Source organism: Oncorhynchus keta, chromosome 24 (genome assembly GCF_023373465.1).
Source record: "Oncorhynchus keta strain PuntledgeMale-10-30-2019 chromosome 24, Oket_V2, whole genome shotgun sequence".
Classification (NCBI taxonomy): domain Eukaryota; kingdom Metazoa; phylum Chordata; class Actinopteri; order Salmoniformes; family Salmonidae; genus Oncorhynchus; species Oncorhynchus keta.
The window spans coordinates 433,511-458,089 of record NC_068444.1 but is presented as its reverse complement, the minus strand read 5'-3'; the positions used below and the strand labels follow the sequence as shown (position 1 = coordinate 458,089).

General features: G+C 47.4%; 1 protein-coding gene across 1 annotated transcript in view; it reads left to right on the top strand.

Annotated features, from left to right (window-relative positions):
* The first annotated feature begins 5,831 nt into the window (after positions 1 to 5,831).
* The window catches only part of LOC118376483 (disrupted in schizophrenia 1 protein-like), a 102,560-nt gene continuing 83,812 nt past the window's right edge, over positions 5,832 to 24,579 (top strand). Inside the window, 2 exon segments of the mRNA XM_052477418.1 lie at positions 5,832 to 6,892; positions 7,076 to 7,145. Coding sequence (XP_052333378.1) covers positions 6,293 to 6,892; positions 7,076 to 7,145 — 670 coding nt within the window. The 5' untranslated portion in view covers positions 5,832 to 6,292.

Here is a 24,579-nt window from a genome sequence, read left to right as displayed (position 1 = left end):
GTCTCCCCACTCACTGTGTGTTCCGGTACCTCGGAGCTCACCAGGTCACCCCACTCACTGTGTGTTCCGGTACCTCGGAGCTCACCAGGTCACCCCACTCACTGTTTGTTCCGGTACCTCGGAGCTCACCAGGTCACCAGGTCACCCCACTCACTGTGTGTTCTGGTACCTCGGAGCTCACCAGGTCACCCCACTCACTGTGTGTTCCGGTACCTCGGAGCTCACCAGGTCACCCCACTCACTGTTTGTTCCGGTACCTCGGAGCTCACCAGGTCACCCCACTCACTGTGTGTTCCGGTACCTCGGAGCTCACCAGGTCACCCCACTCACTGTTTGTTCCGGTACCTCACCAGGTCACCCCACTCACTGTTTGTTCTGGTACCTCGGAGCTCACCAGGTCACCAGGTCACCCCACTAACTGTTTGTTCTGGTACCTCGGAGCTCACCAGGTCACCCCACTCACTGTGTGTTCCGGTACCTTGGAGCTCACCAGGTCACCCCACTCACTGTGTGTTCCGGTACCTTGGAGCTCACCAGGTCACCCCACTAACTGTTTGTTCTGGTACCTCGGAGCTCACCAGGTCACCCCACTCACTGTTTGTTCCGGTACCTCGGAGCTCACCAGGTCACCCCACTCACTGTTTGTTCTGGTACCTCGGAGCTCACCAGGTTACCCCACTCACTGTTTGTTCTGGTACCTCGGAGCTCACCAGGTCACCCCACTCACTGTTTGTTCCGGTACCTCGGAGCTCACCAGGTCACCCCACTCACTGTTTGTTCCGGTACCTCGGAGCTCACCAGGTCACCCCACTCACTGTTTGTTCTGGTACCTCGGAGCTCACCAGGTCACCAGGTCACCCCACTCACTGTGTGTTCTGGTACCTCGGAGCTCACCAGGTCACCCCACTCACTGTGTGTTCTGGTACCTCGGAGCTCACCAGGTCACCAGGTCACCCCACTAACTGTGTGTTCCAGGTCACCCCACTCACTGTGTGTTCCGGTACCTCGGAGCTCACCAGGTCACCCCACTCACTGTGTGTTCCAGGTCACCAGGTCACCCCACTCACTGTGTGTTCTGGTACCTCGGAGCTCACCAGGTCACCCCACTCACTGTGTGTTCTGGTACCTCGGAGCTCACCAGGTCACCAGGTCACCCCACTCACTGTGTGTTCCGGTACCTCACCAGGTCACCCCACTCACTGTTTGTTCCGGTACCTCACCAGGTCACCCCACTCACTGTGTGTTCCGGTACCTTGGAGCTCACCAGGTCACCCCACTCACTGTTTGTTCCGGTACCTCACCAGGTCTCCCCACTCACTGTTTGTTCCGGTACCTCACCAGGTCACCCCACTCACTGTGTGTTCCGGTACCTCGGAGCTCACCAGGTCTCCCCACTCACTGTTTGTTCCGGTACCTTGGAGCTCACCAGGTCACCCCACTCACTGTTTGTTCCGGTACCTCGGAGCTCACCAGGTCACCCCACTCACTGTGTGTTCCGGTACCTCACCAGGTCACCCCACTCACTGTGTGTTCCGGTACCTCGGAGCTCACCAGGTCACCAGGTCACCCCACTAACTGTGTGTTCCAGGTCACCCCACTCACTGTGTGTTCTGGTACCTCGGAGCTCACCAGGTCACCCCACTCACTGTGTGTTCTGGTACCTCACCAGGTCACCCCACTCACTGTGTGTTCCAGGTCACCAGGTCTCCCCACTCACTGTGTGTTCCGGTACCTCGGAGCTCACCAGGTCACCCCACTCACTGTGTGTTCCGGTACCTCGGAGCTCACCAGGTCACCCCACTCACTGTTTGTTCTGGTACCTCGGAGCTCACCAGGTCACCCCACTCACTGTGTGTTCCGGTACCTCGGAGCTCACCAGGTCACCCCACTCACTGTGTGTTCCGGTACCTTGGAGCTCACCAGGTCACCCCACTAACTGTTTGTTCTGGTACCTCGGAGCTCACCAGGTCACCCCACTCACTGTTTGTTCCGGTACCTCGGAGCTCACCAGGTCACCCCACTCACTGTTTGTTCCGGTACCTCGGAGCTCACCAGGTCACCCCACTCACTGTTTGTTCTGGTACCTCGGAGCTCACCAGGTCACCAGGTCACCCCACTCACTGTGTGTTCTGGTACCTCGGAGCTCACCAGGTCACCCCACTCACTGTTTGTTCCGGTACCTCGGAGCTCACCAGGTCACCAGGTCACCCCACTCACTGTTTGTTCCGGTACCTCGGAGCTCACCAGGTCACCCCACTCACTGTTTGTTCCGACTCCTCCCGATTTGACAAATGAAGCACTGCCCTGTTCACACGCAAACACAGTTGACTTTCATAGCATCCACATACAAAGAGCATGATGCCTTTGCTCGTAGTACAGTTCCTTCTTGCATCTATGCGCTCTCCACCTCTCACCTTTTGCTTGTGTACTTCAATGCACAACACATCAGCTGTCTGTGACCAGGCATTTTCAAGCCAAACCTTCATATCATAACTGCTCACCGCTACACACAGCCTACATCATAGTCAATATAGCTACTAGAACTAACACATTAGTAAACACTCTATAATCATGCAGTAAAGTATAGAGTCAGCAAGCAGTTTGGCTGGTGGGCATTTAATGAATAAAACCAAAAGCGTACCTTGATTTGAGTTCAAGTGTTGGATAGCCAGCTAGCTAACAAAGCATTCTCACTGAGCAGGCTAAACTAGCTAGCTGCATTCGCTAGGGAGTGAAAAAATATACAACAAAATATAGTTAGCTCTCTCTGTCTCTCTCTGTCTCTCTCTGTCTCTCTCTCTCTCTCTCTCTCTCTCTGTCTCTCTCTGTCTCTCTCTCTCTCTCTCTCTCTCTCTCTGTCTCTCTCTCTCTGTCTCTCTCTCTCTGTCTCTCTCTCTCTCTCTCTCTCTCTCTGTCTCTCTGTCTCTCTCTCTGTCTCTCTCTCTCTCTCTCTCTGTCTCTCTCTCTTAATATCATTTAAATTCAAATGGCTTTATTGGCATGGAAAACACGTGAAATAAACAATAAAAAATGTACAGTAAACATTACACTCTCAAAAGTTCCAGTGTTGTAACGATGTTAAAATAGTTAAAGTACAAAAGGGAAAATAAATAAACATAAATATGGGTTGTATTTACAATGGTAATTGTTCTTCACTGGTTGACCTTTTCTTGTGGCAACAGGTCACAAATATTTCTGCTGTGATGTCACACTGTGGTATTTCACACAGTAGATATGGGAGTTTTTCAAAATGGGGTTTGTTTTCAAATTATTTGTGGATCTGTGTAATCTGAGGGAAATATGTGTCTCTAATATGGTTATACATTTGGCAGTAGGTTAAGTTAAACTCAGCTTCTACCTCATTTTGTGGGCACATAGCCTGTCACACAGACCTCCCAATTACTATGGAAGTGGGTAGGAACCATGAGCCTGCTAGGTTTTGTAAGTAAAGTCGATGTACCCAGAGGAGGATGGGAGCTAGCTGTCCTCTGGCTACACCATGGTGTTACCCTACAGACTACTGTTGAGGCTACTGTAGACCTTCATTGCGAAAATGTCTTTTAGTAAAGACCACTTAGTCTGCTGCAGAGTCTTTGTGTTGCCTCCTACAGGGCAGGAGGAGTGGGAGCACAGCCTCATCTATAAAGACCACTTAGTCTGCTGCAGAGTCTTTGTGTTGCCTCCTACAGGGCAGGAGGAGTGGGAGCACAGCCTCCTCTATAAAGACCACTTAGTCTGCTGCAGAGTCTTTGTGTTGCCTCCTACAGGGCAGGAGGAGTGGGAGCACAGCCTCCTCTATAAAGACCACTTAGTCTTAACGTCTCTGTTAGTTGACCCTGCTTATTTTATTGCTGTGTGCTTACACCAATGTTGATCATTTCATTCAATCAATTGCTATTTAATGTCAAAGTTCTGTAAAGTTTATCATACTGTCACCTAAAATAAATGTATACAAACCCCATTAAACCTGCAGCATTTGTTGTCTTGGCGGTTTGTATACATAAACAGCTGTGATGGATTCTAGCATAGTGCTGAAGGTGACAGCCCTGCTCTTGCCCTGATCCTGGGAGATCAGGCCTCCAAATGGTCTTTTCATCAGACACTTTGACAGAAGTCAATGCAGTGTAACAATAGTGATGTTCTAGTTACTCTGTGTTGTGGTGTTACTCTGTGATATGTTGTGTTGCTCTGTGTTGTGTTGCTCTGTGATGTGTAGTATTGTGTTGCTCTGTGTTGTATTGTGTTACTCTGTGTTGTATTGTGTTGCTCTGCGTTGTATTGTGTTACTCTGTGTTGTATTGTGTTGCTCTGTGTTGTATTGTGTTGCTCTGCGTTGTATTGTGTTGCTCTGTGTTGTATTGTGTTACTCTGTGTTGTATTGTGTTGCTCTGTGTTGTATTGTGTTGCTCTGTGTTGTATTGTGTTACTCTGTGTTGTGTTGTGTTACTCTGTGTTGTATTGTGTTACTCTGTGTTGTGTTGCTCTGTGATGTGTAGTATTGTGTTGCTCTGTATTGTGTTGCTCTGTGTTGTGTTGTGTTGCTCTGTGATGTGTAGTATTGTGTTGCTCTGTGTTGTGTTGCTCTGTGATGTGTAGTATTGTGTTGCTCTGTGTTATTTTGCCCTGTGTGGTGTTGTTGCCAACCTGTAGCCTAGTTTAATGGCTAATCTAATCTCCCTCTTGACAGATGGCTTGGGCACACCCACGTCATCAGCTGGCACCTGCAAGAGGCTCCAGCAGCACCGGCGCCCAGAGTACCTGAGGACAGAGTTACACCGGCTACAGAGCACCCTGGCTAGGGAGGAGGGGAGGACAGCCTGCCTGACCAACGGAGCATCTGGATGTCATGGGATGAACAGGCAGAACGGTCACGGTGATGTCATAAAGACGAGCAACACCCTGAGACTACATGTACCACCAGCTGGCTCATGTGTCTCAGTCAGCCAGCAGCTCTCTCATCTGGAGACATCCAGCTCAGAAGCATACAAACCATCCCTAAGTTACCAAAACAACCATTTCATTTCCTCCTCTCCTACTCCCCCTCAGAGTGACTTCAGGTTGACCCCAGGGTCAATCCCCCTACAGCCCTGCCTCTTGAGCCCTAACCCCTGGTGTAGTTCTGCTGCCTCTGCAACTCAGTTCTGCCCTCCTATCTCCAGGACCTGTCCCTCTGGTTCCACTGGCTCCAGGTCACCCCAGTCCCCCGGCCAACCTGCCACTCCAGGCCACCTCCTTCAGGGGACACTCCCTTCAGCTCCTCTTTCAGCTTCATCCAACAGTCACTGAGCCTTGATTCACTGAGCTCCAATCACAGGACAGAAACAGACACCGCAGCTGGTGAGAGGCCCCTGGCCTAAACCCAAACCCACAACCACTGAACAGGCGCCCTGACCTAAACCCAAACCCACAACCACTGAACAGGACCCTGGCCTAAACCCAGACCCACAACCACTGAACAGGCCCCTGGCCTAAACCCAGACCCACAACCACTGAACAGCTCCCCTGGCCTAAACCCAGACCCACAACCACTGAACAGCTCCCCTGGCCTAAACCCAGACCCACAACCACTGAACAGCTCCCCTGGCCTAAACCCAGACCCACAACCACTGAACAGCTCCCTGGCCTAAACCCAGACCCACAACCACTGAACAGGCCCCCTGGCCTAAACCCAGACCCACAACCACTGAACAGGCCCCTGGCCTAAACCCAGACCCACAACCACTGAACAGCTCCCTGGCCTAAACCCAGACCCACAACCACTGAACAGGCCCCCTGGCCTAAACCCAAACCCACAACCACTGAACAGCTCCACTAGTCTAGACCCAGACCCACAACCACTGAACAGGCCCCTGGCCTAAACCCAGACCCGCTGGATCAGTCCTCAGCTAGGTCATTAAGAACTAGATCAGTCCCATCCCACTCAGAACCACTGGAGTGGTCTGGGTCTGTCCCACTCTGCCAACCTGTATCAGCCCCCCTTGACCAATTACCATACAGGACATCTGGCTCCAGCTCCAACCAATCACGACTAGGAGTTTTGGGTCTCTCTTTGGGGCTTTCTGTTTCAAAACTGTCAACTCCGAGTCGTGTCCAATCAGAGCCAGGCTCCGTCCCTCTCAGCCAGTCAGACGGAGTACGGGACCGGCTCTCACCTTGGGTGTGGCAGGACCGCCACTGGGAAGGCCGGGAGGGGGCGGGACCACATCTGCGGGCGGAGTTACCCTCCTCTGACCTGGCGGAGGTGGAGCCTGACTGTGACTCCTCCTCTCTGGACACAGAAGCCTCCTCCTCCATGTCAGTAGCGGAGGACTCTGACGCTGCCACTCCCTCCTCCCTCACCTCAGGGTATGAGAGTGCCACGCCCACTACCGCCTCTGCCTCCTCCCTCACCTCAGGGTACGAGAGTGCCACGCCCACTACCGCCTCTGCCTCCTCCCTCACCTCAGGGTATGAGAGTGCCACGCCCACTACCGCCTCTGCCTCCTCCCTCACCTCAGGGTACGAGAGTGCCACGCCCACTACCGCCTCTGCCTCCTCCCTCACCTCAGGGTACGAGAGTGCCACGCCCACTACCGCCTCTGCCTCCTCCCTCACCTCAGGGTATGAGAGTGCCACGCCCACTACCGCCTCTGCCTCCTCCCTCACCTCAGGGTATGAGAGTGCCACGCCCACTACCGCCTCTGCCTCCTCCCTCACCTCAGGGTACGAGAGTGCCACGCCCACTACCGCCTCTGCCTCCTCCCTCAACTCAGGGTACGAGAGTGCCACGCCCACTACCGTCTCTGCCTGGAATGACTGCGTTCCAGACCAGGACCAGGGCTGGGACCAACTGGTCAAGAAGTACGAAGGTGTCCTTCAAGATTGCCTGCACAACAACCGTACTAATACTAAGGTATGTCTTGCACCATAGACATATTTTAGACATATGGGGTCATTTAGAAGAGCTACATTCTGCTATAATAGTTACATTCTGTACTCAGTAATGTAAAGCAACACATTGACCTGGTATTAGTCATATTTCTGTCTGTGGCAGATGTTTCAGTGCTTTGACTACTGTATTCTGTTCCTGTGTCAGATTGAGTCCATGATGGGGAAGCTGCAGAGACTAAAGCAGAAGGCTATCCTGGAGGATGAGTATGACTCAGGTGAGGGAACATTCAAATAAAGACTGTGTGACACTAAGACATCTGCTCATTATATGTTGTCTCAGGGCCGGCGTTATAGGTGGCCTTAGAGGGCCTGGCCCGCCCTACCGTACCTCCTTACCCATCTGATGGTGTCTGGACAGTGAAACAGCACCTCTCTGTCTCAGTATGTGTAGACCATGTATCTGATACTGTCTGGACAGGGAAACAGCACCTCTCTGTCTCAGTTTCGCTCACTCGGATGTTTTCTCCGGTGACAACCAGCTCGACTCGGTATTATGTAGCGAAATTTGAAATGGTGTTTTTTACATTGGATAAAAGTAGCTAGAAAAATTGTATATCAAACACTACAGTTGAGGAACAATGGGAACGTAATTCTGCTCTGAAAGTTGATCAATTTGTTACCCAACTTTTGAGAAAATGACGCTTTAATGTTTTGGTACATACTGGAGAGCTCTTCTTTGTCTACACCCATTCAACATCATTCACAACCTCTTAAGCTTTAGCCTCACCCATCTCTTTAAGGATTCACATGCGAGGCCATGTGCTAAACAGAGTGAGTATGGTAGTGTAATAAACAACCAAAGATTTCAAGACTAAAAGCTGGTTTATACAATGTCTTATCGACATGTCTGTCTACACTTGTCGCAGTGACATCATGAACATTCTATTTTCGTCCAACATCAAACTTGTCCTTGTCGTTATGAAAAAGTACATACAAAAAAACGACAGGCTGCATGACATCAGCAGCCTGGTGATCCAAAATAGCTTAACTGGTATATTTTAACACCAATTTAAACATGAATTCAGTATATGTCAATCTAGCAAACTAGGCTACTAAAAGCAACTTTCTAAACAATGTTTTGGTTCTTTTCTAGCTTGTTGTTAGCTAGCGTTAAGTTAGCTGGCTAGCTAGTTCAAATAATGACCACATCATATAGCTAACATTGTCTTTACTTTAGCTAAGTTGTATTCATTTTTACAGGAAAATAAACTCACAACAAGATCATTATTTGCAAGTTAATGGCTAGACAATGACATAAAATTGCTTACGGTTGTGAGTGTGACTAAATAAAAGCGGGGCATTCTACCTGAGAAATGCTGAACTTGGACAGTGTCTCGTTGGCCTAACGTTAAATCCTAATCTGACTTTGGTGCAGGTCATGTTGTTCTTCACATTACCGTCTCTGTTAAAAACACACACTATATCAAATACAATCTTAGATTATTTGTCACATGTACAGGATACAGAAGGTGTATACGGGACAGTGAAATGGTTACTAACATAGCGGAGTCTTTTGTTTAGACATGTAACTAGCTAGCTAGCTAAATAATTAACCATAATTCCAACTCATAACGTTACTACTGTAGAACTTTTTGAGGATCTCAGGACCAATGCCAAATCCTTTTAGTTTCCTGAGGGGGAAACTTTGTCGTGCCCTCTTCACGACTGTCCTGGTGTGTTTGGACCATGTTAGTTTGTTGTTGATGTGGACGCCAAGGAACTTGAAGCTCTCAACCTGCTCCACTACAGCCCCGTCGATGAGAATCACGGATGCCATGATTTCCCTTAGTTTGAAGATGTGATCCGTTGTTTTATACAACAGCCTTCTGTGTGTTCTCTTTTCGAATCTGCATATTTGTAATCAAAAGCCAGAATTTTATCCATCTCCTTAGCGATCATACTCTCCTTCCACAGGACATTCCACTGATTTCAAAACTCGGTCCTCCAGAAAGTGAAGGGTGTTAGCAACACATTTTCAATTCCTCTTGAATAAAAACAGTGTTAGAAAAGATAACCTACACATACTGAGCTGCTCATGTTATAGACAGAAGCATGCTACATGGTAGACTAACCCGTACCGGATAGGTTCCTGTCTTTTTCCATGGCTAAACCAACTTGTAATTTAACAATTGTATTCATATTTACAAATGACAAGTTTGTTATTAAGTTACATGAAAGTTCACATGTTCCATAAGGCAGTTCTGCCAAAAAAAACACATTTTGATAAGAAAATGTATGTTTACGTACAAATGCCTCTCCTGTGAAGTATTAACATTACATTTACATTACATTTAAGTCATTTAGCAGACGCTCTTATCCAGAGCGACTTACAAATTGGTGCATTCACCTTATGACATCCAATAGAATATTCACTTTACAATAGTGCATCTAAATCTTAAAGGGGGGGTGAGAAGGATTACTTATCCTATCCTAGGTATTCCTTGAAGAGGTGGGGTTTCAGGTGTCTCCGGAAGGTGGTGATTGACTCCGCTGTCCTGGCATCGTGAGGGAGTTTGTTCCACCATTGGGGGGCCAGAGCAGCGAACAGTTTTGACTGGGCTGAGCGGGAACTGTACTTCCTCAGTGGTAGGGAGGCGAGCAGGCCAGAGGTGGATGAACGCAGTGCCCTTGTTTGGGTGTAGGGCCTGATCAGAGCCTGGAGGTACTGAGGTGCCGTTCCCTCACAGCTCCGTAGGCAAGCACCATGGTCTTGTAGCGGATGCGAGCTTCAACTGGAAGCCAGTGGAGAGAGCGGAGGAGCGGGGTGACGTGAGAGAACTTGGGAAGGTTGAACACCAGACGGGCTGCGGCGTTCTGGATGAGTTGTAGGGGTTTAATGGCACAGGCAGGGAGCCCAGCCAACAGCGAGTTGCAGTAGTCCAGACGGGAGATGACAAGTGCCTGGATTAGGACCTGCGCTGCTTCCTGTGTGAGGCAGGGTCGTACTCTGCGGATGTTGTAGAGCATGAACCTACAGGAACGGGCCACCGCCTTGATGTTAGTTGAGAACGACAGGGTGTTGTCCAGGATCACGCCAAGGTTCTTAGCGCTCTGGGAGGAGGACACAATGGAGTTGTCAACCATGATGGCGAGATCATGGAACGGGCAGTCCTTCCCGGGAGGAAGAGCAGCTCCGTCTTGCCGAGGTTCAGCTTGAGGTGGTGATCCGTCATCCACACTGATATGTCTGCCAGACATGCAGAGATGCGATTCGCCACCTGGTCATCAGAAGGGGGAAAGGAGAAGATTAATTGTGTGTCGTCTGCATAGCAATGATAGGAGAGACCATGTGAGGTTATGACAGAGCCAAGTGACTTGGTGTATAGCGAGAATAGGAGAGGGCCTAGAACAGAGCCCTGGGGACACCAGTGGTGAGAGCGCGTGGTGAGGAGACAGATTCTCGCCACGCCACCTGGTAGGAGCGACCTGTCAGGTAGGACGCAATCAAGCGTGGGCCGCGCCGGAGATGCCCAACTCGGAGAGGGTGGAGAGGAGGATCTGATGGTTCACAGTATCGAAGGCAGCCGATGGGTCTAGAATGATGAGTGCAGAGGAGAGAGAGTTAGCTTTAGCGGTGCGGAGCGCCTCCGTGATACAGAGAAGAGCAGTCTCAGTTGAATGACTAGTCTTGAAACCTGACTGATTTGGATCAAGAAGGTCATTCAGAGAGAGATAGCGGGAGAGCTGGCCAAGGACGGCACGTTCAAGAGTTTTGGAGAGAAAAGAAAGAAGGGATACTGGTCTGTAGTTGTTGACATCGGAGGGATTGAGTGTAGGTTTTTTCAGAAGGGGGTGCAACTCTCGCTCTCTTGAGGACGGAAGGGACGTAGCCAGCGGTCAGGGATGAGTTGATGAGCGAGGTGAGGTAAGGGAGAAGGTCTCCGGAAATGGTCTGGAGAAGAGAGGAGGGGATAGGGTCAAGCGGGCAGGTTGTTGGGCGGCCGGCCGTCACAAGACGCGAGATTTCATCTGGAGAGACAGGGGAGAAAGAGGTCAGAGCACAGGGTAGGGCAGTGTGAGCAGAACCAGCGGTGACTTTTGACTTAGCAAACGAGGATCGGATGTCGTCGACCTTCTTTTCAAAATGGTTGACGAAGTCATCTGCAGAGAGGGAGGAGGGGGGGGAGGGGGAGGAGGATTCAGGAGTGAGGAGAAGGTGGCAAAGAGCTTCCTAGGGTTAGAGGCAGATGCTTGGAATTTAGAGTGGTAGAAAATGGCTTTAGCAGCAGAGACAGAGGAGGAAAATGTAGAGAGGAGGGAGTGAAAGGATGCCAGGTCCGCAGGGGAGGCGAGTTTTCCTCCATTTCCGCTCAGCTGCCCGGAGCCCTATTCTGTGAGCACGCAATGAGTCGTCGAGCCACGGGGCGGGAGGGGAGGACCGCGCCGGCCTGGAGGATAGGGGACATAGAGAGTCAAAGGATGCAGAAAGGGAGGAGAGGAGGGTTGAGGAGGCAGAATCAGGAGATAGGTTGGAGAAGGTATGAGCAGAGGGAAGAGATGATAGGATGGAAGAGGAGAGAGAGCGAAGGTTGGGACGGCGCGATACCATCCGAGTAGGGGCAGTGTGGGAGGTGTTAGATGAGAGCGAGAGGGAAAAGGATACAAGGTAGTGGTCGGAGACTTGGAGGGGAGTTGCAAAGAGGTTAGTGGAAGAACAGCATCTAGTAAAGATGAGGTCGAGCGTATTGCCTGCCTTGTGAGTAGGGGGGGAAGGTGAGAGGGTGAGGTCAAAAGAGGAGAGGAGTGGAAAGAAGGAGGCAGAGAGGAATGAGTCAAAGGTAGACGTGGGGAGGTTAAAGTCGCCCAGCACTGTGAGAGGTGAGCCGTCCTCAGGAAAGGAGCTTATCAAAGTATCAAGCTCATTGATGAACTCTCCGAGGGAACCTGGAGGGCGATAAATGATAAGGATGTTAAGCTTGAAAGGGCTGGTAACTGTGACAGCATGGAATTCAAAGGAGGCAATAGACAGATGGGTGAGGGGAGAAAGAGAGAATGACCACTTGGGAGAGATGAGGATCCCGGTGCCACCACCCCGCTGACCAGAAGCTCTCGGGGTGTGCGAGAACACGTGGGCGGACGAAGAGAGAGCAGTAGGAGTAGCAGTGTTGTCTGTGGTGATCCATGTTTCCGTCAGTGCCAAGAAGTCGAGGGACTGGAGGGAGGCATAGGCTGAGATGAACTCTGCCTTGTTGGCCGCAGATCGGCAGTTCCAGAGGCTACCGGAGACCTGGAACTCCACGTGGGTCGTGCGCGCTGGGACCACCAGATTAGGTGGCGGCCACGCGGTGTGGAGCGTTTGTATGGTCTGTGCAGAGAGGAGAGAACAGGGATAGACAGACACATAGTTGACAGGCTACAGAAGAGGCTACGCTAATGCAAGGAGATTGGAATGACAAGTGGACTACACGTCTCGAATGTTCAGAAAGTTAAGCTTACGTAGCAAGAATCTTATTGACTAAAATGATTAAAATGATACAGTACTGCTGAAGTAGGCTAGCTGGCAGTGGCTGCGTTGTTGACACTACACTAATCAAGTCGTTCCGTTGAGTGTAATAGTTTCTACAGTGCTACTATTCGGGGGCTAGCTGGCTAGCTAGCAGTGTTGATTACGTTACGTTGCGTTAAAAGAACGACAATAGCTGGCTAGCTAACCTAGAAAATCGCTCTAGACTACACAATTATCTTTGATACAAAGACGGCTATGTAGCTAGCTACGATCAAACAAATCAAACCGTTGTACTGTAATGAAATGAAATGAAAATGTGATACTACCTGTGAGTGCGACCGGGTTGTTGAGTTCAGTTCAGTAGACGTTGGCTAGCTGTTAGCTGTTAGCTGTTAGCTAGCTAGCAGAGTCTCCTACGTTAAGGACGACAAATAGCTGGCTAGCTAACCTCGGTAAATTAAGATAATCACTCCAAGACTACTCACTCTAAACTACACAATTATCTTGGATACAAACACAGCTATGTAGCTAGCTAACACTAAACTAATCAAGTCGTTCAGTTGAGTGTAATAGTACTACAGTGCTGCTAATCTGTGGGCGTTTGCTAGCGTTTGCTAGCTGCTGGGCGAATAGCAGTGAAGGCTACGTTAGGGCGACGAAATACGATAATTATGCAATTATCTCTGATACAAGGACGGCTATGTAGCTCGCTAAGAAGAAATTGCTAAGATTAGACAAATCAACCGTTGTACTATAATGAAATTTAATGAAATGTAATGAAAAAGTTATACTACCTGCGGAGCGAAGTGCGATGCGACCGCTCGCTCCAACCCGGAAGTCATCTCATCTCGTGTCATCTCGTGACATGTACTTAGAGTCACAAATAATGTTAGTAAGGTCCAGAACATTGCATCACTGCTAGCTACACAGCAATACTTTCATTCTTACCTCTCTTTATGGGACGTCATATTTCGAACAAAGTTGAGGCTGTTGTAATTGCATTTTTTTTGGACATGTATTACAAATTGCAGCCCTTTTTCCCCAACCACCACATGATGTCATGATGATGACAGACTGAATTGACTAATTCATGTCAGATAAACTATGTCAAATCAGATTGGTCACATACACATGGTTAGCAGATGTTAATATGAGTGTAGCGAAGTGCTTGAGCTTCTAGTTCTGACCATGCAGTAATATCTAACACGTAATCTAACAATTTCACAAGAACTACCTAATACACAAATCTAAAGGGGTAAATGAGTATATGTGCATGAACGATGGCCGGGCAGCGTAGGCAAGCTGCAGTAGATGGTATAAAATAGAGTATATACATATAGTGGCTTGCTAAAGTATTCACCCACTCCTATTTTGTTGCAACCTGGAATTAAAATGGATTTTTGGGTGGTTCTTATCATTTGATTTCCACAACATGCCTACTACTTTGAAGTTGCAAAATATTTTTTATATTTTTTATTGTGAAACAAACAAGAAATAAGACAAAAAAACAGAACTTGAACATGCATAACTATTCAACCCCAAAAGTCAATACTTTGTAGAGCCACCTTTTGCTGCAATTACAGCTGCAAGGTTCTTAGGGTGTGTCTCTATACGCTTTGCACATCTAGCCACTGGGATTTTTGCCCATTCTTCAAGGAAAAGCTGCTCCAGCTCCTTCAAGCTGGATGGGTTCCGCTGGTGTACAAAAATATTTAAGTCATATCACAGATTCTCAATTGGATTGAGGTCTGGGCTTTGACTAGGCCATTCCAAGACATTTAAATGTTTCCCCTTAAACCACATGTGTGTTACTTTAGCAGTATTCTTAGGGTCATTGTCCTGCTGGAAGGTGAACCTCCGTCTCAGTCTCAAATCTCTAGAAGACTGAAGCAGATGTCCCTCAACAATTTGCCTGTATTTAGCGCCATCCATCATTCCTTAAATTCTGACCAGTTTCCCAGTCCCTGTCGATGAAAAAAAAAACACAGCATGATGCTGCCACCACCCTGCTTCACTGTGGGGATGGTGTTCTCGGGGTGATGAGAGGTGTTGGGTTTGCGATGGCCAAAAAGCTAAATTTTATTCTTATCTGACCAGAGTCAGATATTTGGGGAGTCTCCCACATGCCTTTTGGTGAACACCAAACATGTTTGCTTATTTCTTTCTTTAAGCAATAGCTTTTTTTGTCCACTCTTCCATAAAGTCCAGCTCTGTGGAGTGTATGGCTTAAAGTGGTCCTATGGACAGATACTCCAATCTCCGCTATGGAGCTTTGCAGCTCCTTCAGGGTCATCTTTGGTCTCTTTGTTGCCTTTGATTAATGCCCTCCTTGCCTCGTCCGTGAGTTTTGGTGGTTGGCCCTCTCTTGGCAGGTTTGTTGTGGTGCCATATTCTTTCCATTTTTTTAATAGTGGATTTAATGGTGCTCTGTGGGATGTTCAAAGTTCCAGATATTTTTTATAACCCAACCCTGATCTGTACTTCTCCACAACTTTGTCCCTGACGTGTTTAGAGAGCTCCTTGGTCTTCATGGTGCCGCTTGCTTGGTGGTGCCCCTTGCTTAGTGGTGTTGGAGGCTCTGGTGCCTTTCAGAACAGATGTATATGTACTGAGATCATGTGACAGATCATGTGACACTTAGAGTGCACACAGGTGGACTTTATTTAACAAATTATGTGACTTCTGAAGGTAATTGGTTGCACCAGATCTAATTTTAGGGGCTTCATAGCAAAGGGATGAATGTATATGCACGCACCACTTTTCCGTCTTTTATTTTTTAGAATTTCACTTCACCAATTTGTAATATTTTGTGTAAATAGTATACTGTAGCCATAGTATACGGTGGTATTTAACCATAGTATACGGTGGTATTTAACCATAGTATACGGTGGTATTTAACCATAGTATACGGTGGTATTTAACCATAGTATACTGTAGTATTTAACCATAGTATACGGTGGTATTTAACCATAGTATACGGTGGTATTTAACCATAGTATACTGTGGTATTTAACCATAGTATACGGTGGTATTTAGCCATAGTATACGGTGGTATTTAGCCATAGTATACTGTGGTATTTAACCATAGTATACTGTGGTATTTAACCATAGTATACCGTAGTATTTAACCATAGTATACTGTAGTATTTAGCCATAGTATACGGTGGTATTTAACCATAGTATACGGTGGTATTTAACCATAGTATACTGTGGTATTTAACCATAGTATACTGTAGTATTTAACCATAGTATACTGTAGTATTTAGCCATAGTATACGGTGGTATTTAACCATAGTATACTGTGGTATTTAACCATAGTATACCGTAGTATTTAACCATAGTATACTGTAGTATTTAGCCATAGTATACGGTGGTATTTAACCATAGTATACTGTGGTATTTAACCATAGTATACCGTAGTATTTAACCATAGTATACTGTAGTATTTAGCCATAGTATACGGTGGTATTTGGCCATAGTATACTGTGGTATTTAACCATAGTATACTGTAGTATTTAGCCATAGTATACGGTGGTATTTAACCATAGTATACTGTAGTATTTAGCCATAGTATACTGTGGTATTTAACCATAGTATACTGTAGTATTTAGCCATAGTATACTGTAGTATTTAGCCATAGTATACTGTGGTATTTAACCATAGTATACTGTAGTATTTAGCCATAGTATACTGTAGTATTTAGCCATAGTATACGGTGGTATTTGGCCATAGTATACCGTGGTATTTAACCATAGTATACTGTGGTATTTAACCATAGTATACTGTGGTATTTAACCATAGTATACTGTGGTATTTAACCATAGTATACGGTGGTATTTAACCATAGTATACTGTGGTATTTAACCATAGTATACTGTAGTATTTAACCATAGTATACTGTAGTATTTAACCATAGTATACTGTGGTATTTAACCATAGTATACCGTAGTATTTAACCATAGTATACTGTAGTATTTAACCATAGTATACTGTGGTATTTAACCATAGTATACCGTAGTATTTAACCATAGTATACCGTAGTATTTAACCATAGTATACTGTGGTATTTAACCATAGTATACTGTGGTATTTAACCATAGTATACCGTAGTATTTAACCATAGTATACCGTAGTATTTAACCATAGTATAGTGTAGTATTTAGCCATAGTATACTGTGGTATTTAACCATAGTATACGGTGGTATTTGGCCATAGTATACGGTGGTATTTAACCATAGTATACTGTGGTATTTAACCATAGTATACCGTGGTATTTAACCATAGTATACGGTGGTATTTTACCATAGTATACGGTGGTATTTAGCCATAGTATACCGTGGTATTTAACCATAGTATACCGTGGTATTTAGCCATAGTATACGGTGGTATTTAACCATAGTATACGGTGGTATTTAACCATAGTATACTGTGGTATTTAACCATAGTATACCGTAGTATTTAACCATAGTATACTGTGGTATTTAACCATAGTATACTGTGGTATTTAACCATAGTATACCGTGGTATTTAACCATAGTATACCGTGGTATTTAGCCATAGTATACCGTAGTATTTAGCCATAGTATACTGTAGTATTTAGCCATAGTATACCGTGGTATTTAACCATAGTATACCGTGGTATTTAACCATAGTATACCGTGGTATTTAACCATAGTATACCGTGGTATTTAACCATAGTATACCGTAGTATTTAACCATAGTATACTGTAGTATTTAACCATAGTATAGTGTAGTATTTAGCCATAGTATACTGTGGTATTTAACCATAGTATACCGTGGTATTTAACCATAGTATACTGTAGTATTTAGCCATAGTATACCGTGGTATTTAACCATAGTATACCGTGGTATTTAACCATAGTATACCGTAGTATTTAACCATAGTATACCGTAGTATTTAACCATAGTATACCGTAGTATTTAACCATAGTATACTGTAGTATTTAACCATCGTATAGAGAGAAAGAAAGAAGGAGAGAATTAGAGAACGCACCCTTAGATTCACACAGGACACCGAATAGGACAGGAGAAGTACTCCGGATATAACAAACTGACCCTAGCCCCCCGACACAAACTACTGCAGCATAAATACTGGAGGCTGAGACAGGAGGGGTCAGGAGACACTGTGGCCCCATCCGAGGACACCCCCGGACAGGGCCAAACAGGACGGATATAACCCCACCCACTTTGCCAAAGCACAGCCCCCACACCACTAGAGGGATATCTTCAACCACCAACTTACCATCCTGAGACAAGGCTGAGTATAGCCCACAAAGATCTCCGCCACGGCACAACCCAAGGGGGGGGCGCCAACCCAGACAGGATGACCACAACAGTGAATCAACCCACTCAGGTGACGCACCCCCTGCAGGGACGGCATGAGAGAGCCCCAGTAAGCCAGTGACTCAGCCCCTGTAATAGAGAATCCCAGTGGAAAGAGGGGAAACGGCCAGGCAGAGACAGCAAGGGCGGTTCGTTGCTCCAGAGCCTTTCCGTTCACCTTCCCACTCCTGGGCCAGACTACACTCAATCATATGACTCACTGAAGAGATGAGTCTTCAGTAAAGACTTAAAGGTTGAGACCTAGTTTGCGTCTGTGACATGGGTAGGCAGACCGTTCCATAAAAATGGAGCTCTATAGGAGAAAGCCCTGCCTCCAGCTGTTTGCTTAGAAATTCTAGGGACAATTAGGAGGCCTGCGTCTTGTGACCGTAGCGTACGTGTAGGTATGTACGGCAGGACCAAATCAGAGAGATCGGTAGGAGCAAGCCCATGTAATGCTTTGTAGGTTAGCAGTAAAACCTTGAAATCAGCCCTTGCTTTGACAGGAAGCCAGTGTAGAGAGGCTAGCACTGGAGTAATATGATCACATTTTTTGGTTCTAGTCAGGATTCTAGCAGCCGTATTTAGCACTAACTGAAGTTTATTTAGTGCTTTATCCGGGTAGCCGGAAAGTAGAGCATTGCAGTAGTCTAACCTAGAAGTGACAAAAGCATGGATTAATTTTTCTGCATAATTTTTGGACAGAAAGTTTCAGATTTTTGCAATATTACGTAGATGGAAAAAAGCTGTCCTCGAAATGGTCTGGATATGTTCTTCAAAAGAGAGATCAGGGTCCAGAGTAACGCCGAGGTCCTTCACAGTTTTATTTGAGACGACTGTACAACCATTTAGATTAATTGTCAGATTCAACAGAAGATCTCTTTGTTTCTTGGGACCTAGAACAAGCATCTCTGTTTTGTCCGAGTTTAATAGTAGAAAGTTTGCAGCCATCCACTTCCTTATGTCTGAAACACATGCTTCTAGCGAGGGCAATTTTGGGGCTTCACCATGTTTCATTGAAATGTACAGCTGTGTGTCATCCGCATAGCAGTGAAAGTTAACATTATGTTTTCGAATAACATCCCCAAGAGGTAAAATGTATAGTGAAAAGAATAGTGGTCCTAAAACGGTACCTTAAGGAACACCGAAATGTACAGTTGATTTGTCAGAGGACAAACCATTCACAGAGACAAACTGATATCTTTCCGACAGATAAGATCTAAACCAGGCCAGAACATGGCCGTGTAGACCAATTTGGGTTTCCAATCTCTCCAAAAGAATGTGGTGATCGATGGTATCAAAAGCAGCACTAAGGTCTAGGAGCACGAGGACAGATGCAGAGCCTCGGTCCGATGCCATTAAAATGTCATTTACCACCTTCACAAGTGCCGTCTCAGTGCTATGATGGGGTCTAAAACCAGACTGAAGCATTTCGTATACATTGTTTGTCTTCAGGAAGGCAGTGAGTTGCTGCGCAACAGCCTTCTCTAAAAATTTTGAGAGGAATGGAAGATTCGATATAGGCCGATAGTTTTTTATATTTTCTGGGTCAAGGTTTGGCTTTTTCAAGAGAGGCTTTATTACTGCCACTTTTAGTGAGTTTGGTACACATCCAGTGGATAGAGAGCCGTTTATTATGTTCAACATAGGAGGGCCAAGCACAGGAAGCAGCTCTTTCAGTAGTTTAGTTGGAATAGGGTCCAGTATGTAGCTTGAAGGTTTAGAGGCCATGATTATTTTCATCATTGTGTCAAGAGATATAGTACTAAAACACTTGAGCGTCTCTCTTGATCCTAGGTCCTGGCAGAGTTGTGCAGACTCAGGACAACTGAGGTTTGGAGGAATACGCAGGTTTAAAGAGGAGTCCGTAATTTGCTTTCTAATAATCATAATCTTTTCCTCAAAGAAGTTCATGAATTTATCACTGCTAAAGTGAAAGTCATCCTCTCTTGGGGAATGCTGCTTTTTAGTTAGCTTTGCGAAAGCATCAAAAAGGAATTTCGGATTGTTCTTATTTTCCTCAATTAAGTTCGACAAATAGGATGATCGAGCAGCAGTAAGGGCTCTTCGGTACTGCACGGTACCGTCTTTCCAAGCTAGTCGGAAGACTTCCAGTTTGGTGTGACGCCATTTCCGTTCCAATTTTCTGGAAGCCTGCTTCAGAGCTCGGGTATTTTCTGTGTACCAGGGAGCTAGTTTCTTATGAGAAATGTTTTTAGTTTTTAGGGGTGCAACTGCATCTAGGGTATTGCGCAAGGTTAAATCGAGATCCTCAGTTAGGTGGTTAACTGATTTTTGTCCTCTGGCGTCCTTGGGTAGGCAGAGGGGAGTCTGGAAGGGCATCAAGGAATCTTTGTGTTGTCTGTGAATTTATAGCACGACTTTTGATGGTCCTTGGTTGGGGTCTGAGCAGATTATTTGTTGCAATTGCAAACGTAATAAAATGGTGGTCCGATAGTCCAGGATTATGAGGAAAAACATTAAGATCCACAACATTTATTCCATGGGACAAAACTAGGTCCAGCGTATGACTGTGATAGTGAGTGGGTCCAGAGACATGTTGGACAAAACCCACTGAGTCGATGATGGCTCCGAGCTTTTGGAGTGGGTCTGTGGACTTTTCCATGTGAATATTAAAGGCACCAAAGATTAGAATATTATCTGCTATGACTACAAGGTCCGATAGGAATTCAGGAACTCAGTGAGAAACGCTGTATATGGCCCAGGAGGCCTGTAAACAGTAGCTATAAAAAGTGATTGAGTAGGCTGCATAGATTTCATGACTAGAAGCTCAAAAGACGAAAACGTCATTTTTTTTTTTGTAAATTGAAATTTGCTATCGTAAATGTTAGCAACACCTCCGCCTTTGCGGGATGCACGGGGATTTGGTCACTAGTGTAGCCAGGAGGTGAGGCCTCATTTAAAACAGTAAATTCATCAGGCTTAAGCCATGTTTCAGTCAGGCCAATCACATCAAGATTATGATCAGTGATTAGTTCATTGACTATAATTGCCTTTGAAGTAAGGGATCTGACATTAAGTAGCCCTATTTTGAGATGTGAGGTATCATGATCTCTTTCAGGAATGGAGGTGGTCTTTATCCTAGTGAGATTGCTAAGGCGATGTTGTCTCAGACAGACTAAGGCTGTACCCTGACCTGTTTCCATGCCAGGGCCGTGTGACTGAAGACTCGCACCAACTAGTGCTGCTCTAATCTCCAGTTATTTATGTTCACTGTTCTGTGGATACTTTATGTGGGTCAGTAAGGGCTGTTCTGTGAATGCTTTATGTGGGTCAGTAAGGGCTGTTCTGGGAATGCTTTATGTGGGTCAGTAAGGGCTGTTCTGGGAATGCTTTATGTGGGTCAGTAAGGGCTGTTCTGGGAATGCTTTATGTGGGTCAGTAAGGGCTGTTCTGGGAATGCTTTATGTGGGTCAGTAAGGGCTGTTCTGGGAAAGCTTTATGTGGGTCAGTAAGGACTGTTCTGGGAATGCTTTATGTGGGTCAGTAAGGGCTGTTCTGGGAATGCTTTATGTGGGTCAGTAAGGGCTGTTCTGGGAATGCTTTATGTGGGTCAGTAAGGACTGTTCTGGGAATGCTTTATGTGGGTCAGTAAGGGCTGTTCTGGGAATGCTTTATGTGGGTCAGGAAGGGCTGTTCTGTGAATGCTTTATGTGGGTCAGTAAGGGCTGTTCTGGGAATGCTTTATGTGGGTCAGTAAGGGCTGTTCTGGGAATGCTTTATGTGGGTCAGTAAGGGCTGTTCTGGGAATGCTTTATGTGGGTCAGTAAGGGCTGTTCTGGGAATGCTTTATGTGGGTCAGTAAGGGCTGTTCTGGGAATGCTTTATGTGGGTCAGTAAGGACTGTTCTGGGAATGCTTTATGTGGGTCAGTAAGGGCTGTTCTGGGAATGCTTTATGTGGGTCAGTAAGGGCTGTTCTGGGAATGCTTTATGTGGGTCAGTAAGGGCTGTTCTGGGAATGCTTTATGTGGGTCAGTAAGGACTGTTCTGGGAATGCTTTATGTGGGTCAGTAAGGGCTGTTCTGGGAATGCTTTATGTGGGTCAGGAAGGGCTGTTCTGTGAATGCTTTATGTGGGTCAGTAAGGGCTGTTCTGGGAATGCTTTATGTGGGTCAGTAAGGGCTGTTCTGGGAATGCTTTATGTGGGTCAGTAAGGGCTGTTCTGGGAATGCTTTATGTGGGTCAGTAAGGACTGTTCTGGGAATGCTTTATGTGGGTCAGTAAGGGATGTTCTGGGAATGCTTTATGTGGGTCAGTAAGGACTGTTCTGGGAATGCTTTATGTGGGTCAGTAAGGGCTGTTCTGTGAATGCTTTATGTGGGTCAGTAAGGGCTGTTCTGGGAATGCTTTATGTGGGTCAGTAAGGACTGTTCTGGGAATGCTTTATGTGGGTCAGTAAGGGCTGTTCTGTGAATGCTTTATGTGGGTCAGTAAGGGCTGTTCTGGGAATGCTTTATCTGGGTCAGTAAGGGCTGTTCTGTGGATATTTTATGTGGGTCAGTAAGGGCTGTTCTGGGAATGTTTTATGTGGGTCAGTAAGGGCTGTTCTGGGAATGCTTTTCCAGAGGAACGCCTGTTCTGATTGCTGCCAGCCAGCCAGCATCTCTCGCTCTCTCTCTTCAGCTTCAACTCTAGTAGAGGAGAGGCCAGCAGTAGTAGTAGAGGAGAGGCCAGCAGTAGTAGTAGAGGAGAGGCCAGCAGTAGTAGTAGAGGAGAGGCCAGCAGTAGTAGTAGAGGAGAGGCCAGCAGTAGTAGTAGTAGAGGAGAGGCCAGCAGTAGTAGTAGTAGAGGAGAGGCCAGCAGTAGTAGTAGTAGAGGAGGCCAGCAGCAGCAGTAGTAGTAGTAGAGGAGAGGCCAGCAGCAGCAGTAGTAGTAGTAGAGGAGAGGCCAGTAGCAGTAGTAGTAGTAGAGGAGAGGCCAGCAGCAGTAGTAGTAGTAGAGGAGAGGCCAGCAGCAGTAGTAGTAGTAGAGGAGAGGCCAGTAGTAGTAGTAGTAGTAGAGGAGAGGCCAGCAGCAGTAGTAGAAGTAGAGGAGAGGCCAGCAGCAGTAGTAGAAGTAGAGGAGAGGCCAGCAGCAGCAGTAGTAGTAGTAGAGGAGAGGCCAGCAGTAGTAGTAGAGGAGAGGCCAGCAGTAGTAGTAGTAGAGGAAAGGCCAGCAGTAGTAGCAGTAGAGGAGAGGCCAGCAGCAGTAGAGGAGAGGCCAGCAGCAGTAGCAGTAGAGGAGAGGCCAGCAGCAGTAGCAGTAGAGGAGAGGCCAGCAGCAGTAGCAGTAGAGGAGAGGCCAGCAGCAGTAGAGGAGAGGCCAGCAGCAGTAGAGGAGAGGCCAGCAGCAGCAGCAGTAGAGGAGAGGCCAGCAGCAGCAGCAGCAGTAGAGGAGAGGCCAGCAGCAGAAGCGGAGAGGCCAGCAGCAGAAGCGGAGAGGCCAGCAGCAGTAGAGGAGAGGCCAGCAGCAGTAGAGGAGAGGCCAGCAGCAGTAGAGGAGAGGCCAGCAGCAGTAGAGGAGAGGCCAGCAGCAGTAGAGGAGAGGCCAGCAGCAGCAGCAGCAGCAGCAGCAGCAGTAGAGGGGAGGCCAGCAGCAGTAGAGGGGAGGCCAGCAGCAGTAGAGGGGAGGCCAGCAGCAGTAGAGGGGAGGCCAGCAGCAGCAGCAGCAGCAGTAGCAGTAGAGGCCAGCAGCAGTAGCAGTAGAGGCCAGCAGCAGTAAAGGCCAGCAGCAGTAGCAGTAGAGGCCAGCAGCAGTAGCAGTAGAGGCCAGCAGCAGTAAAGGCCAGCAGCAGTAGCAGTAGAGGCCAGCAGCAGTAGAGGCCAGCAGCAGTAGCAGTAGAGGCCAGCAGCAGTAGCAGTAGAGGCCAGCAGCAGTAGCAGTAGAGGCCAGCAGCAGTAGCAGTAGAGGCCAGCAGCAGTAGCGGAGGAGAGGCCAGTAGCAGAGGAGAGGCCAGCAGTAGTAGTGGTAGAGGAGAGGCCAGCAGTAGTAGTGGTAGAGGAGAGGCCAGCAGCAGTAGTGGTAGAGGAGAGGCCAGCAGCAGTAGTAGTAGTAGTAGAGGAGAGGCCAGCAGTAGTAGTAGTAGAGGAGAGGCCAGCAGTAGTAGTAGAGGAGAGGCCAGCAGTAGTAGTAGTAGTAGAGGAGAGGCCAGCAGCAGTAGCGGAGGTGAGGCCAGTAGCGGAGGTGAGGCCAGTAGCGGAGGTGAGGCCAGTAGCGGAGGTGAGGCCAGTAGCGGAGGAGAGGCCAGCAGTAGGAGTGGTAGAGGAGAGGCCAGCAGTAGTAGTGGTAGAGGAGAGACCAGTAGTGGTAGAGGAGAGGCCAGCAGTAGTAGTAGTAGAGGAGAGGCCAGCAGTAGTAGTAGTAGAGGAGAGGCCAGTAGTGGAGGAGAGGCCAGTAGTGGAGGAGAGGCCAGTAGTGGAGGAGAGGCCAGTAGTGGAGGAGAGGCCAGTAGTAGTAGTAGTAGAGGAGAGGCCAGCAGCAGTAGTGGAGTAGAGGCCAGTAGTAGAGGAGAGGCCAGCAGTAGAAGTAGTAGAGGAGAGGCCAGCAGTAGAAGTAGTAGAGGAGAGGCCAGCAGTAGTAGTAGTAGAGGAGAGGCCAGCAGTAGTAGTAGTAGAGGAGAGGCCAGCAGCAGTAGTGGAGGAGAGGCCAGTAGTGGAGGAGAGGCCAGTAGTAGTAGTAGAGGAGAGGCCAGCAGCAGTAGTAGACGAGAGGCCAGCAGCAGTAGTAGACGAGAGGCCAGCAGCAGAGGAAAGGCCAGTAGCGGAGGAGAGGCCAGTAGTGGAGGAGAGGCCAGTAGCAGTAGTAGAGGAGAGGCCAGTAGCAGTAGTAGAGGAGAGGCCAGTAGTAGAGGAGGGGCCAG